Below are 18,830 nucleotides of genomic sequence, written 5' to 3'. Positions count from 1 at the left end.
TTTCATACTTAAATAAAATTAATTTCTTTAGGAACATAAAGTTAATTTAACTCACATTTACAGACGGGGTCTATCGCAAATTTATTTTATTACCTGATACTTGTCTTGTAACCTGTGTTTAATCTGTATCGAAACGTCGGTAAATATAATAGGCCTTTTCATCTGTGTCAGATGTTTTAAGCAGCATCCCGGTAACGACACTTGCGTTCGTGGCTGTATAGCCCTATGCGGGAGAGGATCCCTCGTCCACACACGCGGCAGGTGTATGTTCCCCCAGATGGGTGGGGGTTGGAGGCCTGCTCGTGACGCCTCAAGCATTTTTCTTTTAAAGAGGAAAACCAGGCATCGTCGTGCTTGGATTGGCAATCATGAACAACACATCGCCACATAGGTCGATCTTCGGCCAGTTTCTGCCATTGGTTGCATGAGATATTAAAGGCAACCATATCACGCTTGACACAATCTTTGTAGCGCAGCATTGGTCGCCCGACCGGTCTTTTTGCATTTGCAATCTCTCCTAGCAGGGGTAGGATGTCGGTAAATAAAGGTAATAAAATAAATTCGTGTTAGAGGTCGTCTATAAATGTGAGTTATTATGTATTCAAAACGCGAAAGTTTTAAATATTATATAAAGTTAATTTATTTAGGAAGCGTAATTTCTGACTATTGTTTAAAATTATACCTACACAATTTATGGAGTAGCAATTAATAGCATATATGGGAGGTTTTTCCTGACGAATGTTTTGTATCCGGCCTGACCCTACCTCGAACTTCTTCATATGTATTTCAATAATATTTTTTCTATTCTTGCTTCTCGTATATCTCTTTATTAAAATACTAGCTGTGCCCGCGGCTTCGCCCGCGTGGAATTCGGTTTGTGTCAGTAAGCTGCTAAATATATAAAAAATAGTAAATTACATTACGCTGTATTTATTTATTTAAAAAATTATAACAATTATAATTTCCTGCATGCTAATTTCTGATAAGAATTCTATCTTATTGCCCGACTCTTTTAGTATGGGAAAGTCGAAGTCGCCTAGCTTTGGACCGCGTGCAGTGCGCCACATACGTCGGGCTACGCTCGACTCTTTTAGTATGAGGGTGCCTTCGGCGCCCAACTTTGGCAAGCGTACAGCGTGTCACGTACGTCGGTTTACGTCCGACTCTTTTAGTATGAGGGCGCCGAAGGCGCCCGGCTTTGGAACGCGTACAGCGCGCCACGTGCGTCGGGCTACTCCCGACGTTTTGAGGATGAGGGCGCCGAAAGCGACCGGCTTTGGAACGCGTTCAGTGTGTCACGTACGTCGGTCTACGCCCGACTCCTTGAGTATGAGGGCGCCGAAGGCGCCCGGCTTTGGTAATCATACAGCGTGTCACGTACGTGACGTACGTCTCTTTTAGTATGAGAATGTCTAAGTCGCCTGGCTTTGGACCACGTCCAGCGCGCCACGTACGTCGGGCTACGCCAGATTCTTTTAGTATGAGAAAGTCGAAGGCGCCCGGCTTTGGAACGCGTACAGCGTGTCACGTACATCGGTCTACGTCCGACTCTTTTAGTATGAGGGCGCCGAAGGCGCCCGGCTTTGGAACGCGTACAGCGCGCCACGTGCGTCGGGCTACTCCCGACGTTTTGAGTATGAGGGCGCCGAAGGCGCCCGGCTTTGGAACGCGTTCAGTGTGTCACGTACGTTGGTCTACGCCCGACTCCTTGAGTATGAGGGCGCCGAAGGCGCCCGGCTTTGGTAATCATACAGCGTGTCACGTACGTGACGTACGTCTCTTTTAGTATGAGAATGTCTAAGTCGCCTGGCTTTGGACCACGTCCAGCGCGCCACGTACGTCGGGCTACGCCAGATTCTTTTAGTATGAGAAAGTCGAAGGCGCCCGGCTTTGGAACGCGTACAGTGCGCCACGTGCGTCGGGCTACTCCCGACGTTTTGAGTATGAGGGCGCCGAAGGCGCCCGGCTTTGGAACGCGTACAGCGCGCCACGTACGTCGGGTTACGTCCGAAGGTTTGACTATGAGGGCGCCTGCGTACAGCGTGTCACGTACATCGGGCTACGCCCAACACTTTCAAGTACCTATGAGAAAGTCGAATTCACCCGTCTTTGGAACGCGAACAGTGCGTCACGTACATCGGGCTACACCCACGTATGAGGGTGCCTTCTTGAGAAAGTCGAGGGCGCTTGGCTTTGAACCGCGTGCAGCGCGCCACGTACATCAGACCTTCTTTGTATTTTAATAAGTATCCCATTCAATAATAATATTTGGTTTAATGAGATTAGCTTCTCTTAACATTTTTTGTCAATTCGTACCTTCTTAAACTCAAATTTGAACCCACATGTTGGATATATATTATTAATCGGCTTTCACAACCCTTCATTTTGATACCCTACTCGATGCTTTGCACGATATTTTTTCTAAAGGTTGCGTAATATGACGTATTAAGTCCGCAATATTGGTTTGATAATGTCGGCACATGTTCTCTGATCATCTCACCCGGGATGACGTAAGGATTCTAATGATGTATCGTACGTCTAAATCGGTTAAGGCATTCAGAAGTTAAGGTGGAATAAAGAAACTGACATAAATAAATATATACCTACATACAAACACGAACGCTGAAAACACAATACACACACACTCTCTCTCTCTCTCTTTCTCTCTCTCTTTTTTTGGGCAGTCGTGAAAAAGATGGCACTGTGCAATCAGGGGTAATTGATTTACTGTCGTTTAATTTTGTTGTATTATTAAATCAACATAATTATTCAAATAAATTTGTTGATATCCGTACCCCCTCATCTAAACTTATAGCTGCTTAGAGTTAATTTGGCAAAATCCTTCCTCGGTGGCTATGCATGTCACGACGTATTAAATTCAGCGCCATCTGTTAGTTTACCAGGGTACTCAATAGTGGTAGCAAATATTTGAAAAAAGTTTGCCCCTCCTTCCTAAGTAGCGCCATAAGATTCAGGGGCAAACTTAAATCAAGCGAGTGTTGTGGCTACCCCCCCTTTTAGGGGTTAGATTTTTATAGCCTATAACCTGGCCGGAGATTTTCTCGACAGATTAGTAAAGTTTGTATCAAAATCCGTTCAGCCGTTTTCACGTGATGCGCGTTCAAATAAACAGACAAACAAATAAACAGATAAACAGACAAAAATTCTAAAAACTGTTGGAACGTGTTCTGTTATCGATTCTAAGTATCCCCAGCCAACTTTTTTTCAAATATCTTCCATGTACAGACTTTCGACCCTCTACAGCTTTATTATATGTATAGATAGATAGATAGATGTATAGATAGATAGATAGATTACTAGTTATTGAAAGTATCTGTGTACGATAAAATTGACTTAAGTATCCAATCTCAATGCTCAATATCAGTGCAGGCGTATAGTTCAGTTTAGCGCATATCGTGACTCTAGGCGGAGATCAGGCGCAAAGAATAACGGTTTTGATATTGCCTGAAGTTTCCATTCAAAGTGACCCGTTTTCATTGTTCTTGTGTTAGTCTAGCTTATTAGCACCCTATGCTAATAAGTTAGGGCTACTTCATAGGCGATAAGTAGAATGGTTTGACCGCAATGTACCGACCGAAATACTGCGTAGAGGGAAATAAGTGCAGTAATGTATGGAGCAGTATGCACTTTTGTCTCAGGCGATGCCGCTAGGCACGATTGTCCTTGTAATATAATCTGCTCAATAATAAGCTGTTTTAATGCACTAGCTAAGAGATAAAATCTTGGCTTCCGCGCAAAAGAGGATGGGGAAATGGGGTTATATTATTATATTATCCACAGACCAGATACTAGGATCTGTATTAACTTTATACTATTAGGTATTATGGGCTCTAGTCAGGAATTATGTTATGATCTTTTACATAATGAATATCAACCCCTAATACATGTAAATGAATATCCCTATCCATTATCGGATCGGAGGCCTCTCTCATAATTAGAAAAGCCTTGTTCTAAATATACTCAAAGGTTTCACGGTTAATTAGGGGTTAAATAAACATTATACCATTAATTTAATACCGTCTTCTTCTTCCTTACGTTATCCCGGCATTTTTGCCACGGCTCATGGGAGCCTGGGGTCCGCTTGACAACTAATCCCATGATTTGACGTAGGCACTACTTTTTAAGAAAGCGATTGCCATCTGATCTTCCAACCCAGAGGAGAAACTAGGCCTTATTGGGATTAGTCCGGTTTTCCTCATGATTTTTTCCTCCACCGAAAATCGACTAGTAAATTCCAAATAATATTTCGTACATAAGTTCCGAAAACCTTATTGGTACGAGCCAGGGTTTGAACCCGCGACCTCGGATTATCCACTTACATTATAAGGCTATAAGCTATGCTATAATCCTAATAGCAATACAAAATCAGGACGCCAATGTTGCCTGAATATTTTACTCTTTAGGGGTACCGGTCCAAAACGAGTTAGCACCGCCTTTGATATTTCGGTTTGGTATTTTGCTCCGAAAAGCGCTAAAGCGTTTTATTGTAGCTTGGCGCAATTTTTATTGCTTTTTTAGTAGAAAGGCGAGTTAATGTGCCATGAGATTGTCTTGTCTGAGAAAAAGGCACCACAGATGCGAGTAAAGTTAAATAGCAGATTTTGCTTATGAATTCTTCGTTCTTTGGAATCAAATCTTGCATGCTTAAAATGATCCCGATTTTTTCGCGTTGCATCATAGCTGTCACTTTATAACAAGTACCTATGAATGAAAGTGCAACTAACACATGTAACGTAGTGGCATCAATGACAGATAGGAACTAATTACCTGCACTTTTTTTTTATATTCAAGAGAATTGCTGCACAATGTCATGTTAAGAATTCGGTTTCATTTGAAAGATCACATCACACTACTGGCAATTAGGCTAAGATTAGATTAACTAAGAAATGCAAATAACACTCGCGGCGCGATTCGGGAAATGAATTAGATTTTCACTAGATATGAAATAGTAAAGATATGTGATGTTCAACGGCAGAAGGTACCATTGCCCCGGCTGAATATTGGAGCGGCGTAATAATAGCGTAAGCGCTATAAGGTACTTTTTGCCGTGGATCGTCACATATCTCTACTATTTCATATCTAGTGAATCCCTAATTTAATTCCCGAATCGCGCCGCCGATCATGTAACGCGGTCCACCCTGACCCGACAGGTTCAATAACCTGAGATATTAATTATTACATCAAAGGCGGATTGTCTTCGGTTTATGAATAGACGGCACTTTGATTGGACTTGGCTTCTTTGTGCGAAACAAAGCGGTTCCCATGATCAAACAAAAAGTAAACGGTCGTGTTTGTTGGAAGTATTATTTAGGTAGTAGGTATCTAATAATTCTAATAAACAATATTCTATTAAAACTGATGGCACTTTGATATACTTAAATGTTAAAATAGTTAATTTGTTTTTGCTTTGCAAAATATATTCATAAATCCTTTCCATCTAAAATAGTATTTCAGTATTGTTTTAAAACACGTACATACTTACGTATTTTTAAAATAAACTATAAGATAAAATATTTCAGAACAGCCAAGAGGTGGTATATTGTTCGCGGCAGGTGGTATTTTAAAATTTGTCCCATGGAAAAATTATTAACTTTCATCATCTTCGTCACTTTTTGCCATTCTAAATTGTAACTTATTGATATCAGATTGGAATCTTTCGGAAGGTATCGATCTGCTGCTACCATGCAAAAAACCGGGCAAGTGCGAGTCGGACTCGCGCACGAAAGGTTCCGTACCATAATGCAAAAAAAACGGAAAAAATGGAAAAAAAAACGGTTACCCATCCAAGTACTGACCACGCCCGACGTCGCTTAACTTTGGTCAAAAATCACGTTTGTTGTATGGGAGCCCCATTTAAATCTTTATTTTATTCTGTTTTTAGTATTTATTGTTATAGCGGCAACAGAAATACATCATCTGTGAAAATTTCAACTGTCTGGCTATCACGGTTTGTGAGATAGAGCCTGGTGATAGACAGACGGACGGACTGACGGACAGCGAAGTCTTAGTAATAGGGTCCCGTTTTACCCTTTGGGTACGGAACCCTAAAAAGTGTACAATCTCGATCATTTTGTATCGGACTAAGAAAAGCATAGTCAGGCGACATAAAATAGTAGAAATGACATAAAATGGAACTAAAAAAAAAACATACTAAATTGTTACCATGTTTAAGCATTTTACGTCAAAAATGTGACAGTTACGTAGGAAGTGGCGCCCTTAATAATTTTCTACTTTTGAGCTGTTTCCCACTGACGCCCAGTTTTTTGCTGGTACGGTTTTAGTACTATAGGTGCTAATATAGTAACTTTCACACGAGGATTCTGTTTGCGGGATCCTGCATGCATACTACAGAAAACGGGATCCCGTACAAAACAGTGGGAAACAGCTAGCTCTTTCTTGTCGAACTATACTGCCGTATTCGAATTTCAAGATATTCACCAAGAGACGACACGTACTAGATCCATTCTAGATACGTTGTAGTTTATATATCAACTAGTTCTCTTTTGCAGCGCAATTCGGGCAACCAATGTCACTTTTACGTTAGATAGAGTAAGATATCTATTAGATGTGAATTGGATCTCTAAGTCATATCCTGTGGAAATCGTTCAAATGTCCAGAATCGCGCAAATGTCTAATTTGACAGGTTAGATCTTAAACATATCGTTATCGTATCTTGGTGATATCTAAAAGATATCTAATAGATGTCTATTTCAAAATCCGAATCGGGCCCACAGTTAAGCTAATAAGCCACGATTGCGACCTTCCCCTAATCACTGGCTGAATGCACTTTATCAACTGACCACCCGGCATCGAGCCGAGTCGATGACTACACTTTTAAAAGCGCGGACGTTAAATTTGAAAATCGAATTTTATTTTCTTCATGCGTTTATTAACTGCCAGTCATATTTAAGAAACAGTGTGTTGCTTGCCAGTGTCTGTTGACTATGGTGTATAGAAGTGTTTATTTTAAAGATGATGGTTACAGATATGTTCGATATGCTCATTTGGAGAGGTAAGTTTATAATTTATAGACTTTGTCAGTAGAAAGTTTTCTTATAATTTGAATTTCGCACCTTTTTCTACTGACAAAGTAGGCTATAATATAAGTTTTAATACAATTAAACGAAGTACATAATCTAAACATTACCTACATAATCTAAACATAAAAGTAGGCTTGCCAGCGTATAAAAGTAGACTTGTCAGAGAACCTATACAAAGAAGCCTTTATTTTATATTTAAAAATTATAAAACCGTTTAGTTGGATGTTGGAATATTTTTAATGTAAGTATGTTTTTAGACGAGGCAACAAAGTGCATTGGGAAGTTCAAGCTTTTCACTACGATAACCACTTAATAATATCGCCAGGCAGTTTAGCACTTCAGAAGATAAATTAAAATTAAAACAAGACCGAAGTGATCCCATAAGTGTTCCGTGAACAAAGTTTTGTACGGAACACTAAAAACTTGGACATATTTACGTCCTGTCATCATAAACGTCAAATGATGAAAATATGACGTTTTAACACCTCTACACTTTGTCATCCACAGTTAGCATAGACGGATTCTAATCTCTGGATTTGATTTTGTAGCCGGGTCATTCTCTGAGAATATGTCTGCGGTTGCGTCTAATGGCCACGACTCTTTTCATATATTTTGTATGGGTCGCGGCAATTAGACCGCAGACATATTTTTTGAGAATGACCCAGCCGTCAAATATTTAAAAGGCAATTAATGGATGGAACGATCGAGTAAGTAGCGAGGGAAATTGAAAATTTGCTGCGAACTCGCTTCAGTTGCTGGAGGTTTGAGTAGACTTACGTGGTACAGGGTTACCACTCACCGTCGCAGCACGGTCGCATTTTTGCCTGTCACGTTCTAACAAGTATGTAAGTGCGAAAGTGACAGGCATAGTGACAGGTTATAAAAACGCAACCATGCTGCGGCGAGTAAAGTTGTTGTACCCTGGGGCCTAGCCAATATGACAATCTTTGGTTGAAAACGTCGTAGATAGAAAAATGGGAGTGGTCACGTGACTTTTCGTAGCATCTGTCATCTCCATATATTGTTTATTTTCGTTTGGCGTTTGTTGATGTACGAATACCATCTTCGCTAGGCCCTGTGATCAGTTTGAAAAATATGTATCGACAGCAAAAAAAATTGGATGAAATTAGCGAAAAGTTAACTATGAAAAAATATTACCTAAACTCCATACAAAAACCGGCCAAATGCGAGTCGGACTCGCGCACGAAGGGTTCCGTAACATACGCAAAACGTATGGTTGTATGTAAAGTCGGTTCATTGATTCATGATAACTCACGTCAAAAAATATCACGTTTGTTATGTGGGCCCCACTTAAATATTTATTTTATTTTGTTTTTAGTATTTCTTGTTATAGCGGCAACAGAAATACATTATCTGTGTAAATTTCAACTGTCTAGCTATCACAGTTCATGATTATGCGTTACAGCCTGGTGACAGACAGACAGACAGACAGACAGCGGAGTCTTAGTAATAGGGTCCCGTTTTTACCCTTTGGGTACGGAACCCTAAAAATGATAGACGTTGGTACAAATGTAATATCCGAGTGCGTATTATATATTTTCCGGAAATCGTTTTTCCAAGTTGCGATTTCTGTCATTCGCGATTTTTACCACTTATTTTTTTCTCAAAAAAAGCTATTGAAGAATAAATATAATGGAAAATTATACGAATTTTTTTTTTTTTTTTTTATTATGAATGGGCTTACTCATGGCCACAGACTAGCCGAGGCGTAGACGTGGCCTACGATGGAGCGAGCTCGCCCAGAAGGTGCCTGTTCACTCTTGATTTGAAGGTTGCCGGGTTATAAGAACACGGAAATATAGACGCCGGCAAGGAATTCCATTCCTTGGCAGTGCGCATAAGGAAAGTAGAAGCAAAGCGCTTCGTGCGAATTGGTGGAATATCTACCAAGTAAGGATGGAAACCGGCCGTGCGTCTAAAAGTCCGATGGTAGAATGGGGACGGTGGAATAAGCTCGTGTAGCTCTTGGGCACACTCCCCGAAGTGCAACCTGTAGAATACCGACAGGCTGGCGACTTTCCGCCGATGGGCCAAAGACTGAAGCTCAGCCGTTAGCTTCTTGTCGCCAATCATCCTCCTGGCTCTGCGCTCCACTGAGTCCAAAGCGGCGAGTTGGTATTTAGCTGAGCCATCCCACAGGTGGCTGCAATACTCCATACACGACCGGACTTGAGCTTTGTAAAGTGTTAGAAGCTGTCCAGGTGTGAAGTATCGCTTCACCTTATTTAGGACGCCCAGCTTTCTGGCCGCAGTTTGTGCTTTAGACTCAATGAAGCTGCCGAAGCTGAGGACTGAACTCAGCTCCATGCCGAGGAGTTCCAGGCTGTCGGCAATAGGTACAGATGCACCCCGGAAAGAAGGAGTCAGGTCGAATGGACTCCGTTTTGCGGAAAATAGACACGTCTGCGTTTTGGAGGAATTGAACGTGACCAGATTGTCATCACCCCACTGGGAAACGAGACTAAGGGTCAAGTTCATTCGCTCAACCATGGCCTCTCTCTGTGAACGTATATCCTCCCTGCTGTCCCCTGCACTAGCCAAATATCTCTCAACAACCGTACTGTCATCTGCATAACCTACAATGCTGGGTTGCAGCATGTCGTTAATGTGGAGCAGGAAAAGGGTTGCGGAGAGAACAGACCCCTGAGGAACACCGGCGTCAATGGCCATGAGGTCTGAAGAGCAGCCATCAATAACTACTCTGATCGACCGTTCACTCAAGAAATCAGATAGCCAGCTACAAAAGTCAGCAGGGATGCCGTATGCAGGAAGCTTGCTAAGGAGACTTGCGTGCCAAACCCTGTCAAAGGCCTTCGAGATGTCCAGTGAAACAGCAAGCGCTTCACCGTTCCTCTCGATGGCCTCGCCGCAGCAGTGCGTGACATACGCTAAAAGATCCCCAGTAGACCGACCTCGGCGAAAGCCATATTGACGGTCACTGAGCAGATCATTTGCTTCGAGGTATGCCAGCAGCTTGCCGTTAAGTACCCTTTCCATGACTTTACAGAGCATGGAGGTAATGGCGATTGGTCGGTAATTGCAGGGATCAGCACGACTACCCTTCTTGGGTACTGGCTGCACGTTTGCAAGCTTCCAGGATTTCGGCACCGTTCTTGTTTGGAGAGAGAGGCGGTACAGGCGTGTCAGTACAGAAGACAACTCAGGCGCACACTGCTTTAGTACACGTGCAGGTATACCGTCTGGTCCACTGGCCTTATTCACGTCAAGATTCTGCAGAGCTCGGCGTACCTCTTTTTGATGAATAGCAACCCAGCAAACATTTTAAGTATTTTTTCCTAGGCTCGAAGAAGATTTTTCCAATTTAAGTGAAAATGACGTCCTAAGTCACCAATTATTTTACGTATTGTACACTTTTACTTCCAAGTCAAAATATAGGGATAATAAAACGTAAATTTCACTTCATAAATACACCATGAAGTCAGGGACTTAGGGGTTGAAAATAAGGCAAAATATTAGGTAAAATTAACCTTAAACCCTGACCAATAGGTCAAATCTACTAATAAGGTATTTTAGGTGTATTTGCGACGTAATTATTACTTATACGGGGACTATGAAGTCACGGACTTAATGGTTGAAAATAAGTCCTATTACTAGGTAAAATTAACTTCGTACCCTGACCAATAGGTCAAATATACTAATAAGGCCTTTTAAGTGTATATGCGACGTAATTATTTCTTATACGGAGACCATGAAGTCAGGGACTTTATGGTTGAAAATCTGTCGAAATATTAGGTAATATTAACTTCGAACCCTGACCAATAGGTCAAATGTACTAATAAGGCATTTTAGGTGTATATGCGACGTAATTATTTCTTATACGGGGACCATGAAGTCAGGGACTTAATGGTTGAAAATAAGTCGAAATATTAGGTAAAATTAACTGCAAAGTCTGACCAATAGGTCAAATGTACTAATAAGACATTTTAGGTGTATTTGCGACGTAATTATTTCTTATACGGAGACCTTTAGGTCGTCGATTTTATGTCGATTTAGCTACTAATTTTAGGTAAATGTTACTTAAAATAGATACCAAATTGCGACCATATAGTTAAAATCACTTGTAAAGTACTATCAATACCATAAGGTTGTGCCGCCATTTTCTTTCATTATAACGAGATGCTAAATATGAAATTGCATAACTTAAGTTGTTATATCTTGAATGGTGCCATCGCACGGTACTTCATTGTGCTAATATTCAAAATAAAACAATATTTTTGATCAAGTCAATACACTCACACACACAAATATTCAATTACAACACTCAATTACAAGCAAATATATGCATTTTGATTTTATAAAATGTTGAAAACTTAAATATTTCAAAAGCCCATCGATAGTTTTGTATGTAAACCTAACATACTGCACGAAAAAATTTTCTGTGCACTAGATTTCATCGTTCTTCATCAGCGTAATCGGCCTAAATTATTTTACATGACTTAGTGGCCGCCATTATCATTGCACAACTTAAAGTTGTTTTCTTGTTAGACATTTTGTTTCTGAGTGAAAAGAATATATAAGCGTAAAATGTTTGTGTCTCTTTTTCTCTTCATCGCGTCTCATCTAAATATTGCCTCGCAGAGTAATTATATGGATAAAAATATGTCGCCATCACGTCTAAAGGTGGTAAAGAATACCAAATTAGTACATTTTCACTACGCGGCACGTCGTGGCGACGTCGAATCCACATCGGAAACATGACCTAGTGTTGACCTAATGGTTGTAATCACTAATTTACCGTCAATAAATACGTCGCCGGCACGTGCGTTTTTTCCCCATTTATGTCGCCGGCACGTGCCCACGACGTCGATTCGACGTGCCTCATTTTGGTCTCCTAAATTGTGCGACCTAAAATAGGTGCCTTTTTCGGAATATCGACCAAAAATGTTTGCTGGGAATTCTCTGCATAGAGGAACTGCATTGAGGTAGCGTAGGTGGAAGTTTTGAGCCTGCGTCTAGACGTGAATTGCTCGCAAACAGAGAAGCAAACAAGTTTGCTTTCTCTGTCGCGGAGTGGGCCAGTGTCCCATCAGGTTTCTGCAGAGGTGGCAATGTGGGTCGGCAGAAGTTGGATTCGACCGCTTTCGACAGGGACCAGAACCGCTTGCTACCAGGAGGGTAGGAGGCGAGTTTGGCCCCTATTCGACTGACGTGGTCGAATCGAGCCTTTCGAAGCACCCGTTTGCAGGACTTGGCAGCTGAGTTAAAGGCTTTTTTCCTCGCGCGAACCCTCTGTGCTCCAGCTTTGGTATCGCGGGCTAATACCCAAGCCTGGTATGCAGACTGCTTAAGGGCCTCGGCTCGAGCACAGTCCGAATTGTATCATGCTCGGGTCTTGTGATCGAGCGATAGGTCGGAGAACGGAATGAAATATTCCATTCCCTGCCGAATCACATCCGCAACAGCCTCAGCAGAACACGAGGGGTCACCCGAAGAAAAACAGACCTGCCGCCAGGGGAAAGACGCAAAGAAATGCCGCATCTCATCCCAGTCCGCTGACTCGTATCGCCATACTCTCCTCGTGCCCCTAGGGCAGAGATCAGGAGGAGAGTGGATCGACACGGATTTCACTAGACAGTGATCGGACGATCCTAGCGGAGCTGAGACCGAAACCGAGTGCCTGTCTGGATCAGTTGTCAGCAGAAGGTCAAGGCAATTGGGTGTATGGTCAGTAACATCCGGTATCCGCGTCGCAACATTTACCAGCTGGGTAAGGTTTAGGGATACAGCAAATTTGCGCGCTTCCCTCCCAGCGTGGCAAGTATTCTTGAACGGGAACAGCCACTCCTCGTGGTGGGCGTTAAAGTCCCCAAGGAATACGAGTTGAGCCGCAGGGTACCGCTGTTGGGCTTTATCTGCCATCTCAGTAAGGTGGTCAAAGAGCCTAGTTGTCTCCTGGTTTCCGCTGTGCGATTGGTGGACACAGGCATACAGAGTTTTCTCTGAGCCCGAGTCAACCATAATCCACAAAGTGGAAAACCCGGCAGCCTCAAAGCAACGGAGACGCTTGCAGCAAATGTCATCGCGGACGTACACACAGACCCCAGCACGTGCTCTGAACTTATGTTCCAGTGAGTAGCCTGGGTAGTTGAGGTACGACGCGTCCGCTGGGGTTTTGATTTGCGTCTCCGTCAAAAAGAATAGGTGCGGTTTTTCGGTTTCAAGATGGTGGTGGACCGGATCGATATTTGAGTGCAACCCCCTGATGTTGGTGAGGTGCACTTTCGATGGGAGGAAGTGCAGCCGAATGGTTACCTTTGCTTTCAGGAATAAAGTGGTAAAAATTGCCAATTGCAGAAATCGTAATATGAATAAATAAAAAACGATTTCTGGAATATATGGTACGCACACTCATTTGGGAACCCTTAACGCGGTACTCATTTGATATATTGCGAGGTTGGCACTTCACTTGATATTCTATATTTATCTAATATCGTATTACGGTTTGTTGTTTGTTGAATCCACAGATCACATACCCTCTAGATGGAGCACACGGGTCGATATCTAATTATCTATATCCACCAAATTTTATCGAAATCTGACGAAACAAAAAATCGATAACAAAGTAAAAATGGACCAATAGGTACTTACAGGATGTTTTCTAAGTGGGATACTAAGTGAGATTTCTATGACAGCTTTAATTTATCTTTTATAGTTTAAGATTTCCCCTCAGTGTCACTTAAAAAATTTTGGGCCATTACTATAGTCTTTTTTTTCTTAAACTATGAAAGTACTGTCTATACTATAGGAAATACATAGTATGGAACGCTTATTTATTTCATGCATAGAAAATGTATAGCGTAGTAGTAGTTTAGGTATGTGACTATATTAGTTATTGATTTACGGATAGATGGCGTTAATGTCTACATCCGGTTTTCGAACTCGTTATACAATTTTAGTCTAATTTATCTATACATTTTATAAAACAAAACCTCGCCGTGTCTGTCTGTCTGTATCTATGGATGTTCGCGATAGACTCAAAAACGATTGAATGGATTTTCATGCGTTTTTCACCTATCAATTGAGTGATTCTTAAGAATGGTTTAGGTAATATAATTTGTTAAGGTTTACCCATGCGAAGCCGTTCTATATACTCGTGTTACTCGCATTATACAAAGACGGCGTATTTTAAATATCGATTATAGATACCTGTAAAAGTATTTACACGAACTCTGGCAATATCAATATATCACACACGTGACCACGTTTGCCGAAAAAAATATAACGTTCTATTTTCGTACTCGATACAGTCCCAAACGTATTCGTAAATGGAATAAACTTGACCGTGAAAACATCCCGGTATACAATTTGTTTCAATATGGCATCTGGGACGTGGGACTGGCCGGTTATGTTTTTCGATTAAAACAAAAACAAAAGGTTCTGAATTTGAATATTGTTTATGAATCTGTTATATATTGTGACTATAAATTAACCTCTCGTCTGTATTTGATAAGGGTCCTGGCCTGGTCGAATTTTTTGCCATTTTTACATTTTTATCCAGAACGATTTTTTTTTTCTGATCTGTTCGGCGCTAACAAAGTTTACTTACCGATTTAATTTAAGTACAATTTTCAACTGTAGGTCTATAACCATAATTGAAAGTCCCAACGTCCTTGTGTCATGGCGTGGGCCTCATTCCTGTCTTCCGCACGCGCGGAAACACCTGATTACTTGATTAGTTTTATCTCTGGCTTTACGGTGCAATCAACGGACGACGGAATCAACATCATTATTCTCCAATGTTAAAACGACGTAAGTGTGTGTAGACTCAGTAGACGGTTACTGCATTGCGGTTGTAAGGAAGGGATGCGAATAGCCACGCGCGTGACATTGTCTTGCACGTAAAGATTTGTCGTAAGATAAATTGTATATTTAGGGCTGGCTGGGTACCTAAGTAATATGATATCTGTAAGTAAACGAACCATGCTTATATTATTTAAATCATATGAAATATGAGAATTTATTAGATTATTATATAAAACTACATTGAGGCTGTAAGGAAGGGAAGCGAATGCGAATAGCCACGCACGTGACATTGTCTTGCACGTAAAGATTTGTCGTAAGATACATTGTATGTTTAGGGCTGGGTACCTAGTTTGAAGTCTGTAATCGAACGATGCTTATATTTAAATCATATGAAATATGAGAATTTATTAGATTATTATATGTAACTACATTGAGGTTGTAAGGAAGGGATGCGAATGCGAATAGCCACGCACGTGACATTGTCTTGCACGTAAAGATTATTTATTATTATTGATAAGGGTCCTGGCTGAACTTGACGAAATTTGAATATAAACCTTCATTACTGCACAAATTTGTACTTATTAAGTATCTAAATAATTTATCTATCTACATAAAAAATATATTTCGCAAGTAGCAAATTGATAATGAAATGTATTATAGCTACTCCGTCAAGTGGATGGAAACTGACACCGGACGGTAAACTGACGCAATTACCCTACAATATGGCCGAAAGAAAATTTATTTGCCATGTAATTTAATTTTAAGTTGAACGACTTTGATAACCGGTATTAGATATTGGGAAATTTGAAACTCAATTATTTGTCGTCTCTTCGAAAGTTCCTGGCAAAACAATTACAATTTATAATTACATTGTCAACGAAATTGGGGCATGTAATACAAAACAACTGCCAGCAATTATTGGGCATTTAATAATGTTTAAATTTTCCTAAATTGTATTATTATTCCATTATAATAATAACTCATTTATTGTATAATAGGTGTTATAAAACGAATATAAAACCCTCCAAGTGTCAGGCCATTGTCATAGGCGGCGCCCGACAGCTCCTTAAAGTCGATATTACACCTCCTGTATACTTTAATGGCACGCCTATTCCCTACAGCCAAAGTGTAAAAGACTTGGGTGTCTTTCTGGATAGTACCCTGAGCTGGAGGACACAGGTAGCCGAAATTAGCCGTAAAGTTACTGGTTCTCTTCATGCACTCAACAGGCTTAAACACTTTTTACCAATTAAAACAAAAATATTGCTCGTACAAACTTTAATACTGCCAATAATCGACTATGGTGATGTGTGTTATCCGGACTTAAATGAAGAGCTCCTGGATAAATTAGATCGTTTAATGAATAATTGCATTCGTTTTGTTTTCTGTCTCCGTAAATACGATCATGTCTCCTCATTCCGCTCTAAACTTGGCTGGTTTCCTATTCGTATTCGTCGCAAAATTCGCATGCTCTGCACCCTTTTTTCTGTTCTTAACGACCCTCAGTCCCCCGAATATCTAAAATCTTTCTTCCACTACTATGCACTATGGTGTCTCTCGTGTCCGTCAGCTTCGCTCTTCTGGCAATCTTTCTCTGTCTATACCATCTCACCGAACTGGTTATATGTCCGATTCCTTCTCAATTCAGGCAGCTCGCCTTTGGAATAGTCTCCCTGTCAAAATTAAACAGTGTCCGAACAGATTTGCTTTTAAAAAATCCTTAAGTGAGCACTTTGCTGGCAGTACTGGAAAATCTTGAATGTTTCTGTTTTGTAAGTTCATCTGATTTCATATGTATGTATGTATGTATATGTATATGTAAGTAGGTATATGTATTTGTATCAATATTATTTATATTTATGTATGTTTATATTAGTGTATTTATTATGATTGTATTGTGTTCGTACAGGTACCTAATTGTATCATCTACTACATGTTTTTGCACCGCCTACAACTTATCTGCTTTGCCTAAAGGTTGACTGGTAGAGAATGCCTTATGGCATTAAGTTCGCCTTTTGTACAGTGTATTTCCTTATGTGCAATAAAGATTAAATAAATAAATAAATAAAACTAACATTAACTACAACTAATAACTAAAGCTAAAAAAAATAAAAATATCTATCAAAGTTTTGCGCCATTATAATCGTTTTTCATTATAATTTTGCCAATAGCGCACCTAGTATAATTCTTTTACCTCTAAATATCTGAATGTCTATAGAACATTCATAGAACACTGTAAATACAATTTACTTTAAATTCACCTGTGCAAAATATAAAACGAAAAACAAAATTTGTAACAAAATTGGCGCAATACCATAAATCCCGGATTATGACGGTCCGGCTTCCGTTTAATTTAGACTTTATTATCTGAGTGATAAGGTCGTAACTGCCATACAGTTCCAAGCAACATTAGATATTTTGTAAAATATTTAATGTCATGCTTAACTCCGGGGAAGCAGTAACAAAGTCTATTAACACTTTTACTCTGCAGTTAAAGTATCGTTTCAAAATCTAATTGAAAATAATATTGCTGCTAAGAAGTGCAAGAAAATTTTACATCCACATCTCTTGTAAATTTTCTCGAACATTAGGATAAAAATTCACCAACAGTTTCATTCTTTTCTTTTTTGTAACTAAACCATTTTTAGGGTTCCGTACCCAAAGGGTAAAACGGGACCCTATTACTAAGACTTTGCTGTCCGTCCGTCCGTCCGTCCGTCTGTCACCAGGCTGTATCTCACGAACCGTGATAGCTAGACAGTTGAAATTTTCACAGATGATGTATTTCTGTTGCCGCTATAACAACAAATACTAAAAACAGAATAAAATAAAGATTTAAGTGGGGCTCCCATTCAGCAAACGTGATTTTTGACCAAAGTTAAGTAACGTCGGGCGTCGTCAGTACTTGGATGGGTGACCGTTTTCTTTTTGCATTTTTTCCGTTTGTTTTTTGCTTTATGGTACGGAACCCTTCGTGCGCGAGTCCGACTCGCACTTGCCCGGTTTTTATTCGCCGAGGACGCTAATAACATCTACATACAAATGTCAATCACCTTAAATTTTTGCATTGCATTGTGCAGTTCATTAGTTACCTAAATAAGCAACCGACATAAATATGACTTAAAACTTTTTGGGAAACAATAGAGACCTCATGTATAAAATATCATACCATACTGAGTATCATTATAATCATAATCACATCAGAGAGTGACACACTTTGGTAGCGAACCGGGGATGTGAGTTATTCAAATCCAAATGAAAATGCAAAAGTTCACAGCTTTCTCTCGCCGACCCGTGTTGAATGTCAGCGATATTTTCTTCGTCACGGTAGTTCAGAAGTTGTTACATTTCTTTGCAGTATTTTTATTTTTAACATCCATCTGCAACTAGGTTTTCTTATAGTTGTGTTTGCTCAGAGCAAAAAAAAGGTCAACCACGGCGTTGCATGAACAAGAGATTTCCTTTAGCAGGATTGATCCTTAGGACCCAAGGATGGATTTAAGAAGTGGAGCCACCCAGATTTTTGATGCAGGTGGGGGGTGGGGGGGTTTTAAGCATCTGCGACGTTTGAGGTTAATATTTTTTTAAGTTTAGATTCTAAGTCAAGTTTAGTATCATTTTCAAGTAAATCAAAGGTGTAGACATAGATTTCATCGAAATCGGTTCAGCGTTTATTGATTTCCCATACAATCCTACACCTTACCTTTCATTTTTAAGGTTTTTTTTTTAATAAAAACTACCCTATGTTCTTCCCCGGCACTCAAACTATCTCTATACCAAATTTTATCTAAATCGGTTCAGCGGTTATTGAATCCCCATACAAATTTCCTTCTCCCTTTTCACACCCTTAAGGGATGATTATTGAGATTAAAAGTATGCTATGTTATTCCCTGGGACTCAAACTATCTCTGTACCAAATTTTAACTAAATTGGTTCAGCAGTTTAAGCGTGAAGAGGAATTAAAAAAAAAGTATTTTTTTCATA

General features: G+C 40.2%; 1 protein-coding gene across 5 annotated transcripts in view; it reads left to right on the top strand.

The window, feature by feature from the left end:
* LOC134663501 (sodium bicarbonate cotransporter 3) overlaps positions 1–18,830 on the top strand; it is a 102,429-nt gene that overhangs the window by 43,099 nt on the left and 40,500 nt on the right. For 2 of the 5 annotated variants that reach the window (XM_063519874.1, XM_063519873.1), the window contains exon 1: positions 6,825–7,033. The exons of 1 other annotated variant lie outside the window; for it this stretch is intronic. In XM_063519874.1, coding sequence (XP_063375944.1) covers positions 6,966–7,033 — 68 coding nt within the window. In that variant the 5' untranslated portion in view covers positions 6,825–6,965. Of the gene's footprint in view, positions 1–6,824; positions 7,034–18,830 lie in introns of those variants that run through there. 2 more of the 5 variants (XM_063519875.1, XM_063519877.1) reach the window with 1 other exon arrangement.

This window comes from Cydia fagiglandana, chromosome 4, assembly GCF_963556715.1.
Source record: "Cydia fagiglandana chromosome 4, ilCydFagi1.1, whole genome shotgun sequence".
Lineage (NCBI taxonomy): Eukaryota > Metazoa > Arthropoda > Insecta > Lepidoptera > Tortricidae > Cydia > Cydia fagiglandana.
Note: the sequence above shows the minus strand (reverse complement) of the source record. Positions and strands in the feature narration are given on the sequence as shown.